Source organism: Numida meleagris, chromosome 2 (assembly GCF_002078875.1).
Source record: "Numida meleagris isolate 19003 breed g44 Domestic line chromosome 2, NumMel1.0, whole genome shotgun sequence".
Taxonomy (NCBI): Eukaryota; Metazoa; Chordata; class Aves; order Galliformes; family Numididae; genus Numida; species Numida meleagris.
In genome coordinates, this window is record NC_034410.1 from 53,064,401 (window position 1) to 53,083,761 (window position 19,361).

Genomic DNA, 19,361 nt, shown 5'->3' on the forward strand with positions numbered 1-19,361 from the left:
TAAAATTAAGGAGATTTTATTACCACTTTTCTCTCCAGGGCAAATTTTCCTCTTTGTGGAAGCCCCTCGGAATAGCATCCTTACACAAGGTCTTAAATGCAAGTTGAGTAACGCACTATTTTTGCCTGGCTGCCTGTTTAATTATAGTTGCTTTCTCACTAATAAAAATAACATGGCTATTAACATCAAAGCCATAACTGGAACTGCTGGAAGTTCAAAGTAGACAATTCTGTTCCTAGTAAAAGAACTGACAATGTTAATCATAGAATCACCAAACTTGGAAGAGACCTTCAGATCATCCAGTCCAACCATCCGCCCACCACCAATAGTTCTCACTAAACCCCATCCCTCAACACAACATCTAAAAGTTCCTTGAACACCTCCAGGGACAGTGACTCAACCACCTCCCTGGGCAGCCCTTTCCAGCGCCTGACCACTCTTTCGAAAAAGTAGTATTTCCTCATGTCCTGCCTAAATCTCCTGTGGTGCAACTTGAGGCCGTTCCCTCTAGTCCTATCACAAGTTACCCAAGAAAAAAGATCGGCCTCCAGCTCACCACAACCTCCCTTCAAGTAGTTATAGAGAGTGATAAGGTCTCCCCTGAGCCTCCTCTTCTCCAGACTGAACAATCCCAGCTCCCTCAGCTGCTCCTTGTAAGGCCTGTGCTCCAGGCCCCTCACCAGCTTTGTTGCCCTTCTCTGTACTCAGTGTCTTTCTTGCAGTGAGGGGCCCAAAACTGGACACAGTACTTGAGGTGCGGCCTCACCAGGGCTGAGTACAGAGGGACAATGACTTCCCTACTCCTACTGGCAACACTATTTCTGATCCAAGCCAGGATGCCATTGGCCTTCTTGGCCACCTGGGCACACTGCTGGCTCATGCTCAGCCGAGCATCGACCAATACCCCCAGGTCCGTTTCCTCTACACAGTCTTCCAGCCACTCTGCCCCAAGCCTGTAGCGTTGCCTGGGGTTGTTGTGGCCAAAGTGCAGGACCCGGCACTCGGTCTTGTTGAACCTCATCCCATTGGCTTCAGCCTAGAGATCCAGCCTGTCCAGATCTCTCTGTAGGGCCTTGCTACCCCCAGGCAGATCGACACTTCCTGCCAGCTTGGTGTCATCTGCAAACTTATTGAGGGTGCACTCAATGCCCTCATCCAGGTCATCAATAAAGATATTGAAGAGGACAGGCCCCAGCACCGACCCCTGGGGAACACCACTTGTGACCAGTTGCCAGCTGGATTTAACTCCATTCACCACCACTCTCTGGACCCGGCCCTCCAGCCAGCTCCTTACCCAGCAAAGAGTGTGCCTGTCCAAGCCACGGGGTGCCAGTTTCTCCAGGAGAATACTGTGGGAGACAGTGTCAAAGGCTTTGCTGAAGTCTAAGTAGACCACATCCAACAGCCTTTCCCTCACCCACCAGGCGGGTCACTCGAACATAGAAGGAGATCAGGTTGCTCAAGCAGGACCTGCCCTTCACAAAACCATGCTGGCTGGGCTTGTTCCCCTGGTTGTCCTGCAAATGCCACGTGATCTCCTTCAGGACAATCTGCTCCAGAACCTTCCCTGGCACTGAGGTCAGGCTGACAGGCCTGTAGTTCCCCGGATCCTCCGTACAACCCTTCTTGTAGATGGGAGTCACATAGATGGGATCATCGCTTCTACTGTCATGGGAACTGTCCACTGGAAACTCTATCAGCAGCTTTCCTGGGAGAACTCCTTTTTGGTTCTGTTTTTCCTTGCAACTCACATACCCCTGCCTCTAAGTTTGAGGTAGATTTTCCATCCCACTTCCTCATCTCCTCTCTATGGTCACACAGCTAAGACCACAGAGTGGCATGTGATGTGTGCCCACTACATCTTTTCTCTTGAGCAGAGGAACACTTACTTTTAATAGCTGAGATACTGGTCCATACAGGTGAGGGAGAAGAATTACTCTCTCTGTCTTCAAGACCCTGAACCACTTTCTCCACAGCTGAGATGCAGGCCGCAGGGAGGAAGAGAGACTTTATTCATATTGTCAGAGCTGGCCAGCCAATGCAGCCACTGTTTGTTCCTCCCATTGCCGCAATTCATGACTTGTGGTCTCTTTGGAGATGAGCATTTGTTGGGCCTAAAGGTTCCTGTAAAGTCATTGAAGGTAGATTGTTGGATTTGATGATCTTAGGGGTCTTTTCCAACCTATATGACACTTTGATTCTATGCTATTACATAGAAACTGATACTACAACTAAGATTCTCCTATGAGCATTAAAGAGAAATTAAGGAGTATTTCCACCACTTTCCAATCTACAGTGTTAAATGCCACAGAGAAGCCTATAAGAAATGTTCTGTTCACAGATTTTGTAGTCAAATGGGACTACTTGATCACTGTATCTGTTGTTCTGTGCTTCACAAAGTGCTACATTTCTTTCATCTAGTTCCACACCAAACTTGTGCTTAACTAAAGCACAACTGATATTCTGGCTGACATTTTTCAAAAGACATCTGTCCAAGACTGTTGAGGAATGGTCTCAAATCAACACGAAGCAATCAACATCACTTTGTGGGCAGTTCTACATTTGAAAGCAAAAACAAACTACACCTGCATCTATCCCCTTCTCCATCCATGGTACCTCTCCTACTCATCTACTTGTGGTTAACATATGTTTTAATCTGGCAGGCAGAACAGCACCATACAGCTGCTCATTCATTCCCCAACCCAGTGAGATGAGGGAGAGAAATGAAAAGTGCAAGAACTCCTGGGTTCAGATAAGGACAATTTAAAAAATAAAGAGGAAAAGCATATGTGTGAGGAAGAAAAGAAAAAAAAAAAACAAAAAACGCTACAAGAACCATAAAATGAGTGTACAAAACAAAAGATGCGCAATTGCTCACTACTCACTGACTGATGCCCAGCCAGTTTCAGTTTCTGAGCAACAGCATCCCCACTAGCTAATTGCCACTAGGTTTCCCCAGTTAAATTCCAAGTTTACAACAAAGAAGTGGAATTTATAGGACATTTATTATCTAAAAAAGGCAGGAAAAATATCTAAGGAGTGAGTGAATACTATTCAGGATATGCCTAGGCTTATAATAAAGAAACAGTTTAGAGCCCTCTAGGAGCTGTAGAATTTTGCAGACACTGGATATCAATCAGCCTTTGGAGAAATAGCCACACCACTGGTGGCTTCTACAAAAGCAGACATTGAAGAACCACTGAAATGGACTTCCAATTTGGTTAAAGAATTTGTAACACAGAATAAATCTGTGAAAGCAAATTACTGTACGCTGCTCCATTTATTTGTGCATGAAAGAAAAGCAGCGGCCTCTGAGGTCTTGGCTTTTGATGGAGTGCAGATGATCCAGTGGTTTACTATTTAGCCAAGTTGGACCTAGTTATTAAAGGGAGAGCAAGACACATTAAAACAATAACCTCAGCAGCACTGGTAGAAAAGTGTCAGAACATTGTGTTAGGATGCCCACTGACTGTAAACAACCAGCATAATGTTTACTGATGTTAACTAAATGTGTATCACAAGTGTCAGATTTTCAGAGGCTCCAGAAATTACATATTGCTGTTACTAACAGCAGAGATTTGGACCAGAGGAGCCTTTTCACAGCTCAGGTTTTGAAAAGTTATATGAAACACAACAACTTTAAACGTCCTATTACCCACAGTTCTCAGGGAAAGTTGAAAGACTGAATCAGAGCTTGAAAAACATTGTACCTAAAATTTTTGCAGAAACCAGCGTGAAATGGCCAAAATAACTTACCAATCACTTTAATGCATGTGAGGCAGAGAAACTAGATAGGATTAATGTCAGCTAAGGCATTATTTGGGAAAAAAAAATCAGATTCCAAATACTTACATATCAGCAAAGACTGGTTTGTTGGAAAGGAATGAAAAGTTAACTCAGTATGTACTGAAAATTCAGAATTATATAAAAACTTCCCAGTGCCAAACTCAGCTACAGTAACATTCTTTAGAAGTGAAAATGCATTCCTATGAGCCAGGAGATTATATATGGATAAAAGTATATTAAAAGATAGGAAGGGCTTTTTTTCTTTTCCTCCTTAACTTCCTTTTACTTTCCTTATTAACTTCCTTTTCTGTAGTACATACAAAAACAGAAAACTCTTGGATACATCATTCTCATGTGAAATTTGCCAGGACTGACGAAGTCAAGGATGCATTAAAAATTATATTGGAAAAAACCCAACAAAACAACAACAACCCAAAACCCAAAAGACAAATGAGTACTTCAAGATAAATAAAATAGTTCTGGCATTTATTGTAACACTATTAAGACTGTATTTACTACTAGCAGTGCTGTTACAGATTCTTAATCATTGTTGAAAATTAAGTCAAATTAGTGCTGCTGGTTTAGACAGAAACAAATACAGCTTTCTAGATCGATTTAATAATGATTGGCTTAGTAAAAACAACAACAAACAAAAACAACCTTATATCAAGAACTGAAAAAGCAGTATGAGAAATACTATTTGAAGATTGGAAGTTCAGTTCAAAACTGCAAGAAACAATTTTTATGAGGCACGAATCTTAAAGTACCTTTAAGAAATACTTGCTGAAGGCAATTGTAATGTTTCATTCAGAAATGATACTTGTAAATCGGTTGATTTTCTTGTAATTACACTGATTTTAACCAACTTGCTGTTTCTATGCATGGTTTGCTTGCACATGAAAGCATAGGTAGTATTTTTTAATAGGTGCTTATGCTAAGGTTTTGAAGTAAATACAGGCCTGGATGGCCACATGAAAGTGGGGGGTCTGTGAAAAAAAGGTTACTTGCTCTGCAAATCACCTTCTCTCCTTCCCATGTAAAGCAGAGCTCCCAGAGTGGGACAGATGTAGGCCTTCTATGGGCTTGAATACTTCTATGAATACTGTCACGGTTTTATGACTTTTGTTACCGGTATTCCACATCATAACATCATGTAGAGCACTGAGAGTTAAAGAGTTAATGCTGCAATTCTGTGGACTGCTGATATTTCCGGGTACCTGGTTCTCAGAAGAGAAGAAGAACTACATTTCCCAGGAGGCTTACTGTTCCATTTCCATTTTCTATTCAGAGGGAAAGATATAAAAACTGTCCACAAGTCACAAGACATCCTTTTTGTTTTTCCCTTCTGGCTCATCTGTGGTTGTATGTTCCCCAGCCATCTCACCTTCAGCATTAGAGTAAGGCCTTCTGTTCTGGACACTCTCTCATTTTGTTTGATTTATTAGCCTCAATTCCAATTATATTGTATTATATTGTGTTATCTTGCATTCTGATACCTTTTTTAGTAAATTAACTTTCCTCCTCAGATTGTTGCTGCTGTTTTGTTTTTAGGCCCATCTCTCCACCCTTTCCCCTTTCCCTTTCCCTTTCCCGGGGCGTGGGTCCTTGGGTCCCCCTCCCCCATTAGTCTCAGAACCGGGCTGAACCGGCTCCTCAAATCCACCCCCCCACACACACATATTTTTGGGCACTGGGCCTGTGGGCCTGCTGTCCCCCTGTCACAGACACAGATAGATCTAGAGGTAACTCCGTGACAAATACTGATCCCAAATCATAAAACCACTACAGTTAATCACATTTTAAAGGAAACATGCAAGTTTACTTTCACAACTGATTTAATGCATTTATGCTGTAACATAACTTCATTAAGTGTATTCTTTGATTTTAAGATGCTAAATGTACGTAGGTTGCTCCAAAAGTAACGTCTCCTTGTTGCAGTTTCCATGGAAATCTCTGTAGTTTCCTTGGAAACTACAACAGAGACAAAGAACACAATAACACTATTTGATAGAGCAAATTCTCAGCTACAAAACGCTATTTTTTCTACATAGTCAACACCATTAGCTATGCATTTTCACCAGCAATGAATAAAAGCCTGCATGCTGCACTTGTAAAAATCTGCATCTACCCTGGAATGTAGCTTGTCTTTCATTTCACTGTCACCACTGCTGAAATGTGCCACCCACTGCCTTACTGTGCTCACATCCACTGTTTGGTCTCCATAAACATTCAGCAAGTGACAATGAATGTCAATGGGTGCAATTTTTTTCCACCTGGAGGAATTCTATTACACAGTTTTGCTTCATACACACTTCCATGTCAGACTCCATTTTGTCTGACTGCCCCTCTGCTACCATCTGTTGCACAGCAAGAAAACATAATAGAGTACTGTTGGTAAGGTTCAGTTTCTACTGCAATATCACAAACATCCTCCCGTGATGTGCTGGGCCAGCATAATAAAATAGAAGGCACTATTTTCAGAGCAGTCCTCATATATTATGAACTGTGAATGCAAACTGCTATTTGAAAGATATGTATGAACTCTAACTTGTAGAAATATGTTGTCTCTGCAGTACATTTTTATTCCTATTAACTATGACTAAGCTGTTGTTGCTACATATAGCCTGCCTCTTTTTTAACAGAAAGGAATTATTTAGTTGCTCTATAGAAACTAGAAATAAAATAACAGATTTCTCTTAGCTAGTGACCAAGTACATTTCAGTGAAATGCAAGAATGAGTTTGCTCTACAAGGCAAGCTGAGTAATCCAGTGGTAATAGCATGGTATACCTGTGTGAGCAGTGGTTGAAAAAGGGGCACAGTCCACATCTGAACAAACTATGCAGGGCAAGTTTGGTGTCAGTAACAAGTTCAGATAGCAGATAGTGATTACCAGACAAGCACAAAGTGATGAGGTAGATCCGCAATCAATTCAACAAGTCCAATCAGCAAGTCAAGATTAGTCACAGAGAAGATTCAGTACAAGCTTGCCAACACCACAACTCAAAGATGATGTCCAGGGGACTCAATTTACATGGAAATCCCAGGCCAGTGAGTGAAGGGTGTAGAGGCAGAAGGACCAGATGAGGCCAGCTGCGACAGTTAAGACCTGTTGGTGAATTTCAGATCCTAAATAGAACTTTGAGATACTTTAATATTCTTAGAAATATGTTTTAGAGTGTTTTTCTTAAACGTTTAGTGGAAAAGATAATCAGGAGTCAAAAAGAGTGGAATGAATAATTTCACTGTATTTTTGTTTTCAGTATTTCAGATACAAATTCCTTTTCTTGATAATTTAAGTATGAATTAAAAGAAAACCTGAAAGATCCTTCTAAATGTAAGGCAAACAAAAATACGTATGCTCCTCCATATGGTGTTCTTTGTTGTTGTTGTAATAGAATCACAGAATGCTTGAGGTTGGAAAGGACCTCTGTAGAGTTCAGCTGGTACAAACCACCTGGCTCAAGGAAGGCCACCCACTTGTTCTGCACCACGTCCAGGCAGCTTCTGAGTAGCTCCAAAGAGACTCCACAACCTCTCTGCCAGTAGTCATTCACTGTCAGAGTAAAAAAGTGTTTCCTAATGGTTAGAGAATACCTTCTGTATTTCATTTGGTGCCCTTTGCCTCTGTGCACTGGGCACCACTGAAAGGGGCCTGGAGGAAGGTGCCTCTTTGCAACATGCTTTCTAGCATTTATACATTTTGATAAGACCTCCCCTGAGCCTTCCCTTACCTTCTCTAGGCTGAATAGTCCCAGCTCTCTCAGCCTTTCCTCATAGGAGAGATACTCCAGTCCCTTAATAATTTGTGGCCTTTGATTGGATCCTCTTTAGTATGTCCCTGTCTCTCTTGTACTGGGGAACATAGAACTGGATGCAGTACTCTGGATGTGGCCTACCAGTGTTGTGCAGGGAGGAAGTATCACCTCCATTGACTTGCTACCAGTACTTCCCCTGCTGCAGCCCAGAATACTGCCAGACTTCTCAGTGGCAAGGGTACACTGCTCACAAGGTACAACGTGGCGTCCACCAGGACCTTCCACCTTGGTGGTCCTTTGTATGTCCTAGTGCCTGGAGTTGCTCCCCATGTGCAAGGACTTTGCACCTCTCCTTTTTGAACCACAGGAGGTTCCTATCATCCAATTTCTCTATCCTGTCGAGGCCTCTCTGGATGGCAACATGTCCTGTGGTATATCAGCCACTCCTCCCAGCTTTGTGTTGTCTACAAATCTGCTGGGGGTGCACTCTGCCCTATATCCAAGTCATTAATGAATATGAAAAACATTAGTGATCCCAGTATTGACTCCTGAAGTACACTGCTAGTTACTGGCCTCCAACTAGATTATACACCATTGATCACCAGCCTATGGGCCTGTACATTCATCTGGTTTTCAGTATACCTCACTGTCTGCCCATCCAGCCCATACATGAATAACTTATCTGCAAGGACCTTATGGAGGACACTGTCAAAGGCCTTGCCTAAGTTCAGCTACCTAAGAACTAAGACAAAGGCCATGGTTTCATGAGACTCTGAACCACTGTGCAGCTTTCAGTGTTGGACTAAAATCAGAAAAAACAACTCATTAAAATTATAAATCTCCCCTAAACTCCATTTTTTTTTACTAATTTTCCAAATTGTCTGTCTTGACACGATTACAAAGTAGACAGAAGTTTACACACCACTTTTTCATTTTTCTTTCACATGATCATGCTGCTTCCTTAATATTTAGTCATTTGAGTCATTACCCTCTTACATTATCCCTCTTAGATGCCAAATTTGGCCCTGTACTTTCATATGTGCACTTTCTCTCCTTGCATATATCCACCTTTTTTATTTTTTACCAGATACCACTTTCAAACTCTTTACATAATGCCACAGATACTTCTAGGAACATTTTCCAGTCAGTCAACACTTATTCATAGTTTGTCATCAGTTCATCTCATTCAACAAACAGATGTAGGTCAAAGTGACAGCCCTGTTGCCTACTGTGTGTGCAATCCCAGAAAAATCAATCTGTCATAGCACTAGATTATAGTGGTAGTGTAAAAGAAACATCCGTTTTACAAGCCCTGAGGCTTTGTTGCTATGCATTATATTGCTGCAACTGATGACACAGCATATAAGGGAGGCTAGGATATTCTTACACTCTCTGTAGTACTATCCGTCAAAAATAGTGGATAGACAAAGCATTGCCACTTTTCAGTACAATGTGGAAGGCACTCAGTTTTCAAAAGCCAGAAAGGTGCCTTTCCAAGAAAAGTCTGTTATGCAGTATGACTGGCATCCAACTATTCTAGAATATGTCAGTGGCAGACTAATTACAAAGCCATCTGTAGTATTGGACAACACTGACAAATCTCATAGCAATATTGACCATTGACCAGAATACCAATTTCTTTGTGGGCAGAGAATTTCATAGATATGTAAGGGAAACTCCCTCTTTAAAACGATGCCATTGTTGCAAGAGGCTAAAGAGAGAATAAAGTCAATGACTGAAGAGTTTCTGAAAAATGGAATTTTAACCTCTTGTGAATTTCCTTGTAACACACTGTTGCCACCAGAAAATCTGCTGAGGATTTATTATAGAGCAGAGACTTTCCATGGCAAATGTTGGAGTCTTGTGGCCTTCTCATTACTCCTAACTTAGAGAGCACACGACAGATTACAGCTTGCCTGCCTAGGTGTCTCAAAATGAAATCTGTACACATGTGGGAACAGCTGCATCCTGTTCCATTAAAAATCTGACCATATCTCTTTACTTTTATAAGCTCTAGTTTCCCAGAGAAAAACATTTTTCATTTCACAGTCATGACTTATTCATGCCATTGCTTTTTGGCAGTACGTACATTTGTGAACAGCTGTTTTCAAGGATGAAATACAAGAGGAGTAAAATTTTATCAAAAATCTCTGAGGAACACCTTGAGAACTCAAGTAGTGTAATTGTGCTCTTTGTATCAGTTGTAGTTTCCATGGAAATAAATAGGAAGCATTACTTTTGGAGCAATCTTTGTGTATGCAGCCTAGGCAAGCCAAAAGTTCAGACACTCATGATGGTCTAGGACATTAAATTTTGCATTTACTTCTGCTGCCAGTGCTGCTGCCATCATCACCTTTGTTGAAAGCTGCAGTTGATAAGCACTGTGATTTTTACAGCTCTTTGGAGCCTGACTCTACCAATGCAGTTATCCTAGTCATCTGAAAGATTCTTTACTCTGAAGTGAAATCACACAGAAATGCATTTTTCTCCTCTTTGTCAAGACCACAGCATTGTTTTGGGGGGAATGTGCCTCTTGTTGTGCCTTTGAATTCCTCCTGGAAAACCTCCAATGTCTGCTTTTTTTTTCCCCCCATATTAAAGAATGTATATTACATGTCAGTCATTCCAAATAGAGATTATTTTGGCAAACAAACACTACTATGCTAAAGTGTAGTTAGACAAAGATCTTGCTTCTATAGATAAGCATGAATGTAGAGCAATTTCTCCAGAAAGAAAATACTCATACATTTTGTATAAAATGTGTATTCATACAAACTATACAATTTAGTATTCATATTTTACAAAATATAATTTTTGAACTCTCAATACCAGCTATTCCAATCCAGGATTTTATATTTCCAATGGACATTCAGAAACATTAGTGAATTGGTCTTACTTCTTTAATCTTTCTTTATCAAGGACTCTAGAATAGGAAGCATAAAGTTCAAGAGAGATTCTTACTAAATTCCATTCACAGCAGAAATGGTAGGTTTAGACAATCTGAAATAGATGTAAAAACAAACTGGAAAGGCAGAATAAGTTAAAGCTGGTGTCTAAATTTAATGTATGATGCATTAGGCATTGGTACTACAGGCAATACCAGAAACAGCATGCAAACTCTGTTGAAGACAGCAGGACCTAGGTGAAGCAGAACAGCAAGAAGGGGAGAATTTACTTTCTTTAGGGAGCTGAACATCCAAGAAAAAAAGGCTGGGAGCCTGCAGCTCATGAAGCAACTGGGAAACTGTCTACAGGACCAAGAAACAGAACCTAATCCTCAGGTGCCAAAAAGATTACAAGATCCAGAAGAAACTGAAATGCTTGCTGCAACTGAAAGATACTGAACTGACTGAAGTCAATCCCACTGAAAACAGTTCCCCTCAAATTAGTACTGATTTAAACTAGAAACAACAGTTCACTCCCAGTGCGTTATTTGAAAAGATCAACAAGAACATAACAGCTTTTGCTTCTTTTATTACAGAAGATATAAAAATGCAGAGTGTAGTGAAGCTATCATTAGAAGTTTAAACTTTATCTGAACCAACTTTCTATTTACATTCACAAAATTCCCCAAGTGGAACAATATCAAATGTAAAAAACACATTATCAGAATATACCATATATACAAGTTCAGAGATTTCATATCTCTGTTACTCTATAAGTGACTGTTAACACAAGTTCTACCTGCTTTACACAAGTATTTAATATTAAGTTGATGAAACTATTCAAGGAAATTAAAGCAGAACGTGGGCAAAATTCTGCTATCTGAACAACTACTTTACAAATACAGTACAAAACAATAGAGCCAAGTTTCAGTCAAGCTCAATCTTCTGCCGTAGCAAAATGCCCATGCTCCAAATTGTAATAACTACTGATTATTATTGACATTAAACCAGAACTGTCTTGGAAATCAAAATAATACTGGCTTTCAAGATCACTGATAAGTTATTTTGGAAATGCAAGCCTTTTAATTCCTTTTAAAACTCTCCTCCCTCAAGCAGAAAAGTCAAATACAACAGTTGAGCTTTGTGTGATCTGACATTCTGTTAAGAAAAAGATACCACTTTGTATTGTTCTTATCTGAAACAAATTTCTGCTTAGTAAAGTAAGGCACTTCATTTCTTCAGACCGGACCATTTAACTATGTTTTAGTGTAGCTCCATTTTACACAGAGAATTGACTTTAGCTAAGCCACTCGTGACTGCAAAAGGGACGCTGTTAAGAACTGCTGCTCTCCAAGCATGGATGGCCCCAACAATACCGACTGGATTGCTTGGACCCAAGTCACACAGCGAATATATGGCTGCCAGCTGCACACCCCATGGAACATCTGCAAAGAGTTAACACAAATTAGCTTCTATAGACTTGAATACGCAGTAATTCTGGGGGGCAAACTAAAGAAACTGTTAGTTCAAGAACTGGAACAAAAACAGTAACAGTTGAGATGTCTAAAGCCTGAAAGTCACCAGAAGACAATCTGCACAGAAGTTCCTTAACATCTCATTTTATACTTGCACTTTCCAGTTTTCTGAATTCAGCGGGGTTTTAGTATTCAATGGGCACAAAGGATTTGAGCATCCAGTAACTGTACTCTAGTTCAGGGTGATTAAACTGTATGAAAACAAACAGGTTTACACAGAGACAGAAACAAACACTTACAGATGCATCCATCCACTTACGTGGAAAAGCCTGAGACTCCAGAGAGAGAAGCTATAGCAGCAGGTCAAATAATTCCCTCAAATCAGTGAATGCTTCACTGCAAAATGAACTTAACATCCAGAATAATTTACTGCTGCACATCTCTGCTACTCTTCCTGCCTCACTTTGTCTCCGTTAAGAATTTAGAACAGTATGAGATGTACAGGTAGGAAACTAACTATTCTTGCTTGTGTCAAAATGAACTCTGAAGCAAGTGGTACATTAGGTGAAACAGCATAATTTCAAGTTGTCTGAAAATACCTTTGAGTAGCTCCCTGATCGAAAGATATATTAATAGCCAGGCTTCATTATCTTTGGAAAAGCCAAGGACTCAAACTGAAACCTGTTTGTACCATTCCTCACTAATATAAAACTGCACAAGCAGGCTGTTTTGGCATGAATGTCCTAATTTGTGCTCATTCTGCTTACTGCAGATTTTATATTGAAGTTCTTCTAAACAGACATTACCTTCCTCCTTTGCATGCTGTACAAACATTCCAATTACAGAACTAATATTCTTCACAGCAGAAAGATATCCTTCCTTCAAACCTATTTGTCCCAATCGACCTGAAAAAAACAAAAACAAAAAACAAAAAAACCTTCCTCTTGTTACTGCATCTGTCTTGGGAACAACAGTTGTCCTATTCCTCTTCTGACTACAGATCCCAAGGTATTTTTCATACAATTTGAAAGAATAAAACTCTTGAAGAATGCAACTTTTGTTTAACAAATAACATTATGTAACTAAAAACATCTACTGGAAACCAAAGTTCATCTATTTACACTGAACGCCATCTAGACAGCAAATAAAGGAATTTACCTTAGCAAGAGGTAAAGCCTTATTTTATATACTTTGTTACAAAAACATACAGCTATCGACTGTATGTTTTCATTTTAAATACATAAAAGATATTGATATTTACTATCATTAAATCATATTAACATCTCTCAGAACCTAAGTACATACTTTTCACAGGCTTATAAACAGAAAATATCTGCACAAAATTGTAACAATTTGTCTTTTAAGGTGAAAATTTTTGAAGGAAATTTTAAAAAAATCAAAAAAATGCAAAAATACTTCAAATTCCTTTCCATGCTGAACTGACATTTTTCAAGGACATACATTAAGCAGAAGTTCAAACAAAAATTTAGATTACTTACCAATTAGCCTGAGTGTCAACGCTATAATACTATCAGGAATAGATTGTGCACTTTCATGTTCTTTTCTCGTCTTTATCCATTTATCCATAGAAGGCCAAAGCACTTTGCTGTGAAAGATGAATTAATTTGAAAATCTGATAATGCATGAAGGGGTGGTACAGCATTTATACAATAACAAACACAAATGGTTCTTCTGCTTATGATGGACTTCCATAACTCTGTTTATATCTTTAATTCATCTTAAAGGGAGACCTATAATGCTCCAAACATCTACAAATCTCAGTCATGTAAAGAAGGTTTTAAACCCAAACAGTAAAAGCTAACTTGCTGGACTAATCATTCCTGCTCAGAGTATTAGTTCGGTCTATCTATTATTTCCTTGCAACATTCTGCATCTCTACATGAAGTCATGAGGCTACTCCACTAACTTTTTACATCTGTATTTGTATATGACTTGTACACCACACTACTTTCAAGTGTCAAGGTATTACACAAGCTTCTTGTATCACTGACAAGCAAAAGTTTTTATGTTACAAGTAGGATCTTATGCTTGTTTTGGAAAAAAAAAACATTAACAACACAACAGACAAAAACAAACAGCCACCAACCAAACAACAACAACCACCACAGGTAAAAATGTTTAAACAAACTGCTTGCCACAATACCTTATGACATTGTCATGTGTCCAATCCCATTTAAGGTGAGAGCAAAGTAGATCAATAGCAAATATGTACTGCCAAGCATCTTCACTCAGATCTTCTCCATACTGCTCATTCAGCTGAAAATCTACCTTTGGACATGACTGCATTTCTAAAAGCAGGTTTGAGACCATAATACCAGCATCTAGAGATGAGCCCTGGAATTGCAGAAGTTGATTACCTTAATGCATGAAAAGTTACAACCTAGAGCCATACTCTTTACAAATAATAGATTCTATGTACAGCAACCATTGGAGATCATCTTACACCACAAATTCAACTTTTGAGGTTGAGTTAACACAAACAAAAATACACTGAACTAAAATCTAGTTCTCAATATTCTTCTTGATGCTTTCAATAAGAGCATAGTTTGAGTAAACAAACATGACCACAAGTCATACTCTTCCCTCTGCTTCCACAATTTGAGATTTTTATTTCTCTTGACAAAACCTTAAAGTTAGAAGAGGCCTTATTCAATGTAAGTTTACACCAGTCATGCTCACTTTGAGATTTTTTTTTTTAATTTGATGATGCTGAAATTTGTTACTGATTACTGCTCATTAGGGTTTAATTTCAAAGCAAGTACTTCCAATATCTAAAGTAATAATGACTGAAAACATGTCATGTAAAATTGTTTCACTAATTAAAAAGCTAGGGTAAGCCAAACATCCTTTGAAAACCTGAAGAAATAAGACAAAACATCTAGGCACATAACACTAACATAGAGGCTGCTTAATTTCCTGGTGCATAGGACCATATAAACAGGATATTTTGCATTGCCACTAAAATTGGTATACTTCAACTTCAAACAAAATCTCCATGCTACACAAGCTTTTCTGTCACACGTAGGGTCATCTTAATACTGAGATCATAGAATTACAGAATCATTAAGGTTGAAAAAGACCTCCAAAATCATCAAGTCCAATCGTCAAACCAACACTACCATACCCATTAAACCATGTCTGTAAGTGCCATACCTACACTTTTCTTGAACACTTCGGGGCGGTGACTCCACCACTTTCATGGGCAGTCCCTTCCAATGCTTGACTACTCTTTCAGAGAAATGTGAACTAATATCCAATCTGAATCTCCCCAGCACAACTTGAGGCCATTACCTCTCACCCTATTGCTAGTTACCTGGGAGACTGACTCTCATTTCGCTACAGCTTCCCTTCAGGTACATAACTGATGCCAAAAGTAATGCCTTCTATGTAGTGCCATGGAAACTACAAAAGAGCATAATAGTATGATTTGATGGAGCAAGTTCTTAGCTACAAAACACTATTTTTCAACATCATCACCACCATTAGCTATGAATTTTCACCAGCAATGAACAAGAGCCTACATGCAACACTCGTAAAAATCTGCAGTGGTGGAGATGACTCATTGTTGCTGTCACCACTGCTGAAAGGCACCACCCACCACTTCACTGTGCTAACATCCACTGTTTTGCTTCCATAAACATTCAGCAAGCGTCAATGAATGTCAAATGGGTGCAATTTTTTCCACATGGAGGAACTCAATTACACTCCTTTATTTCATATGCACTTCCAGGTCAGATGCCATTTTGTCACACTGCCCCTCTGCTGCCACCCGTCGCATGGCAACAAAATTTAACAGAATATTTGTGGGAAGGTTCAACCTCTACTGCTGTACTACCAATATCCACCTCTGACATTATGGGCCAACATAATAAAGTAGGAGGCATTACTTTCAGTGCAGCCCTTGTAGAGAGTGATGACGTCTTCCCTGAGCCGCTTTTCCAGATTAAATAATCCCAGTTCTCTCAGCTGGTCCTCAGATGACTTGTGCTTCAGACCCTTCACTAGCTTCATTGCCCTTCTTTGGAAATGCTCCAGGGCCTCAATGTCTCTCCCATGTGAGAAGCCCAAAGCTAAACACAGTATTCAAGAGGCAGCCTCACCAGTACTGAGTATAGGGGGACTATCACTTCCCTAGTCCCACTATTTCTAATACTAGTCAGGATGCCATTGGCCTTCTTGGACACCTGGCCACACTGCTGGCTCATGTTCAGATGGCTGTCAACTAACACCCTCAGATTTTGCACCGTATAGCTTTCCAACCACTTTGGCCCAAGCCTGTACCAACTGCACAGGATAGTTAGGAGCAAAGTGCAGGACCTAGCACTTGGCCTTGTGGAATCTCATAAAATTGGCCTCAGCCCATTGATCCAGCCCACATAGATTTCTCTGTAGAGGCTTCCCACCCTCAAGCAGATCAACACTTCCTCCCAACTTGGTGTCACTGCAAACTTACTTGAGGACGCACTCAATCCCCTTGTCCAGATCATCAATAAAGATATAAAAAAGGATTGGCCTCAAAACTGACCCTTGGGGAATACCACTTGCGACTGTTTACCAAATGGATTTCACTCAATTTGCCACCACTTTCCAGGCCCAGACATTCAGCTAGTTTTTAACCCTGTGAAGTGTACATTAATCTAAGCCATGGGCTATCAGCTTTTCCAGGAGAATGCTGTAGAAGACACAGCATCAAAGGTTTTACTGAAGTCTACGTAGACTACATCCACAAGTGGGTTGCCTGGTCCTAGAAGATTACGTTGGTCAAGCAGGACATGTCTTTCATGAACTCATGCCTAGTTAGCCCTGACTCCCTGGTTGTCTTGTATATGCCACATGATGACGCTCAAGATCATTTGCTCCATAACTTCCCTCAATATCAAGGTCAGGCTGACAGGCCTGTAGTTCCCCAGGTCATCCTTCCAACCCTTCTTGTAGATGGGTGCCACGCTGGGAAGTCTCCATTTATCTGGGACTGGTTGACCAGGTCTGCTGATAAAGACAGAAAGTGGCTTGGCAAGCACTTCTGTCAGCTTCCTCAGTACCCTCAGCTGGATCCTCAAGTAGATCTCATCTGGCCCAATAGTCTTGTGATAGTCTAGGCAGAGTAGTAGGTCACTGTTTTCTTCTGAATAGTGAGGCATTTAATTTGCTTCCCATCCCTGTCTTGCAGCTCAGGGGGCTGAATACCCTGACGATAACTGATCTGATTTTTAAAGACAGAAGTAAAGAAGGTGTTGAGTACCTCTGGCTTTTCCTCATCCCTCGGTGGTGATGTTCCCTGCCGCATCCAATAAAGGATGGAGATTCTCCTTGGCCCTTCTTTTGCTTTTCATATATTTGTAACATTTTTTGTTCTCTTTTACAGTGATGGACAGCCCAGTTCTAGCCAGGCTTTTGCCTTTCTAATTTTCTGAGTGTTATAGCAATATCCTTGTACTATTCCTGAGTTGCCTGACAATTCTTCTAGAAGTGGTAAACTCTTTTTTCCCTTCGATTCTCAGAGAAAGCTCCATGTTCAGCCAGGTTGGACTTCTCCCCCTCTAGCTTGTCTTAAGGTGTGTGATTTTTGTGTGTGTGATTTTTTTTTTTTCCATAACACACTGGCAACCATAAACCAATGGAAATTTATCCCTGTATTTCCATCTAGGTAAAAACCATCTTACAGAAAGGGTGATGTGATTAGCTCTCATCAATAGAAGGTTCTGAGACTGTTCTCCCCAGCTGCTGCAGCTCTCATATTTTATGGAGCTCCAAACTATAAAGTAGGTAGTGAGGGTACACAGGGTTCCAGGGACATTTACTGAGGCATATATATATGCATCTCTACTGGCACAAGATTGAAAGCAATAACCTAACAAAAAAGAGAGTAAAATTTCTTTGTCAGCAGAGATTGTAGTTCTGTAACTCTGAGAAATGCATACAAATCCACAACCTCCTCCTGTCTCATTCCACTGTAAGCCTGCACCAGAACAGAGCATTTTTATAGGGGCTGTAACTCTACTCTTACCATACAAAAAAAAAGACATTCTTTTCCAGCGGGTATAACACCTAAAGGCCACGCTGATAACTGTAAACCTACTTGCAGTTCCAACGATAGATATCGAGCAATATGCTTAGGACTGAGATAAGGATAACTATGAATCAAGATGACTTTTTTCACTTGGTATTTTACATAACTATAGATCTTCCACCAAGCAAACCCAGTATTAATATTGGTCTTCAAAACTACTAGGGCACTAGCTTTCAAGCAAGCACCCAAGCTTGTTGCACAAACTCCTTATCCAGAAGCACAGTATCTCCAGCTTCTCATCTGCACGATAGAGATTTGCTCCTACTGATATCAAGGATGATCCAGTTTTTCCACTTTGCAACATTCCTTTCAGGATGGTAATAAAACTGACAGAAATTAAATGACTCGTCCAGGATCACACATGAAGTCCTGGGCTCAGACTTGAATTTCATTGTAACTGCTTGTGAAGTTAGGTTTGTCGACTTTTTTTTTTTGGTGTTAAGTGGTTATTTACAGTGTACCTCACAGAAAGATCACAAGTAAGATGAGACTTGCTCGTCCTGAAAGTAACTGTGATAAACAGTTAGCAATTACCATAAAAAACAGATAAGCCCAATACATACTGAAAACCAAACAAAATAAAACTCCGTAAAGTAAACCAAACAAAAAATGACCTAAAGGAACATGAAAAAAAAAACCACATTTTCACAGAGGCATACAATTCCGTGGTCCAAGAATGCTTCAGTCAAAGTATAAAATCAATGTTTACCTTAAATACTTCATAGAGGAATTAGTAATAATATGGAAAACAACAAAAAAAGTGTGTTCTGATAGGGTTTAGATAACCACAGAAAGAAAGACCTAAGTAGCATTAGTTGTGCAATTTTACAAACTCCAGAGGAGATTCAGTGAGCGTCTTTACATCCTTCATCAGAAGCGTCTTGGTTTCATACAGCCTGCGATGGGAACAATGCAGATGAAAGCTGATACTGTTAGTGAAAGGAAAAGTTACCTGCTCCCAGCTGAGATAGGCATTCAAACAGGCCAGGACACTGTCATTTGCATTCTGCCTGATAATTAATTGCATAGCTTTGTTTATTGCACCTTGGAAGAAAAATATGTCAGGCCATATATTTGTGATGAATAAAATCAATTTATCCGAGTCTGGAAAGTCTAAGAGGAAAAAAAGAGAACAACATAAGTTTTTAACATTTAGAAACAAATTAAAAGTACACTCAAACATTTAAAGCTAGTACACTCTACAAGGTAACAAGGAGAAAAGACAGAAGTCACATAACCACTGCAGTCCAGTGAAAGGGAGTCATATTGTCAAACCTCAGTCCTTTCCTTAAATTGGAGGGAATTGGGAGGAATCAAACAAAAAAGCCACCTATCCCACTGTAATTGTTTTCTTTTTTGGAAAGAAA

General features: G+C 39.9%; 1 protein-coding gene across 5 annotated transcripts in view; it reads right to left on the reverse strand.

The window, feature by feature from the left end:
• ICE1 (interactor of little elongation complex ELL subunit 1) overlaps positions 10,998-19,361 on the reverse strand; it is a 42,806-nt gene continuing 34,442 nt past the window's right edge. For 3 of the 5 annotated variants that reach the window (XM_021385473.1, XM_021385474.1, XM_021385475.1), the window contains 5 exons: positions 18,947-19,107; positions 14,068-14,258; positions 13,403-13,509; positions 12,710-12,808; positions 10,998-11,873 (listed from right to left, as the gene is read on the reverse strand). In XM_021385473.1, the coding sequence (XP_021241148.1) occupies positions 11,692-11,873; positions 12,710-12,808; positions 13,403-13,509; positions 14,068-14,258; positions 18,947-19,107 (740 nt within the window). In that variant the 3' untranslated portion in view covers positions 10,998-11,691. Of the gene's footprint in view, positions 11,874-12,709; positions 12,809-13,402; positions 13,510-14,067; positions 14,259-18,946; positions 19,108-19,361 lie in introns of those variants that run through there. The other 2 variants (XM_021385476.1, XR_002434765.1) reach the window with 2 other exon arrangements.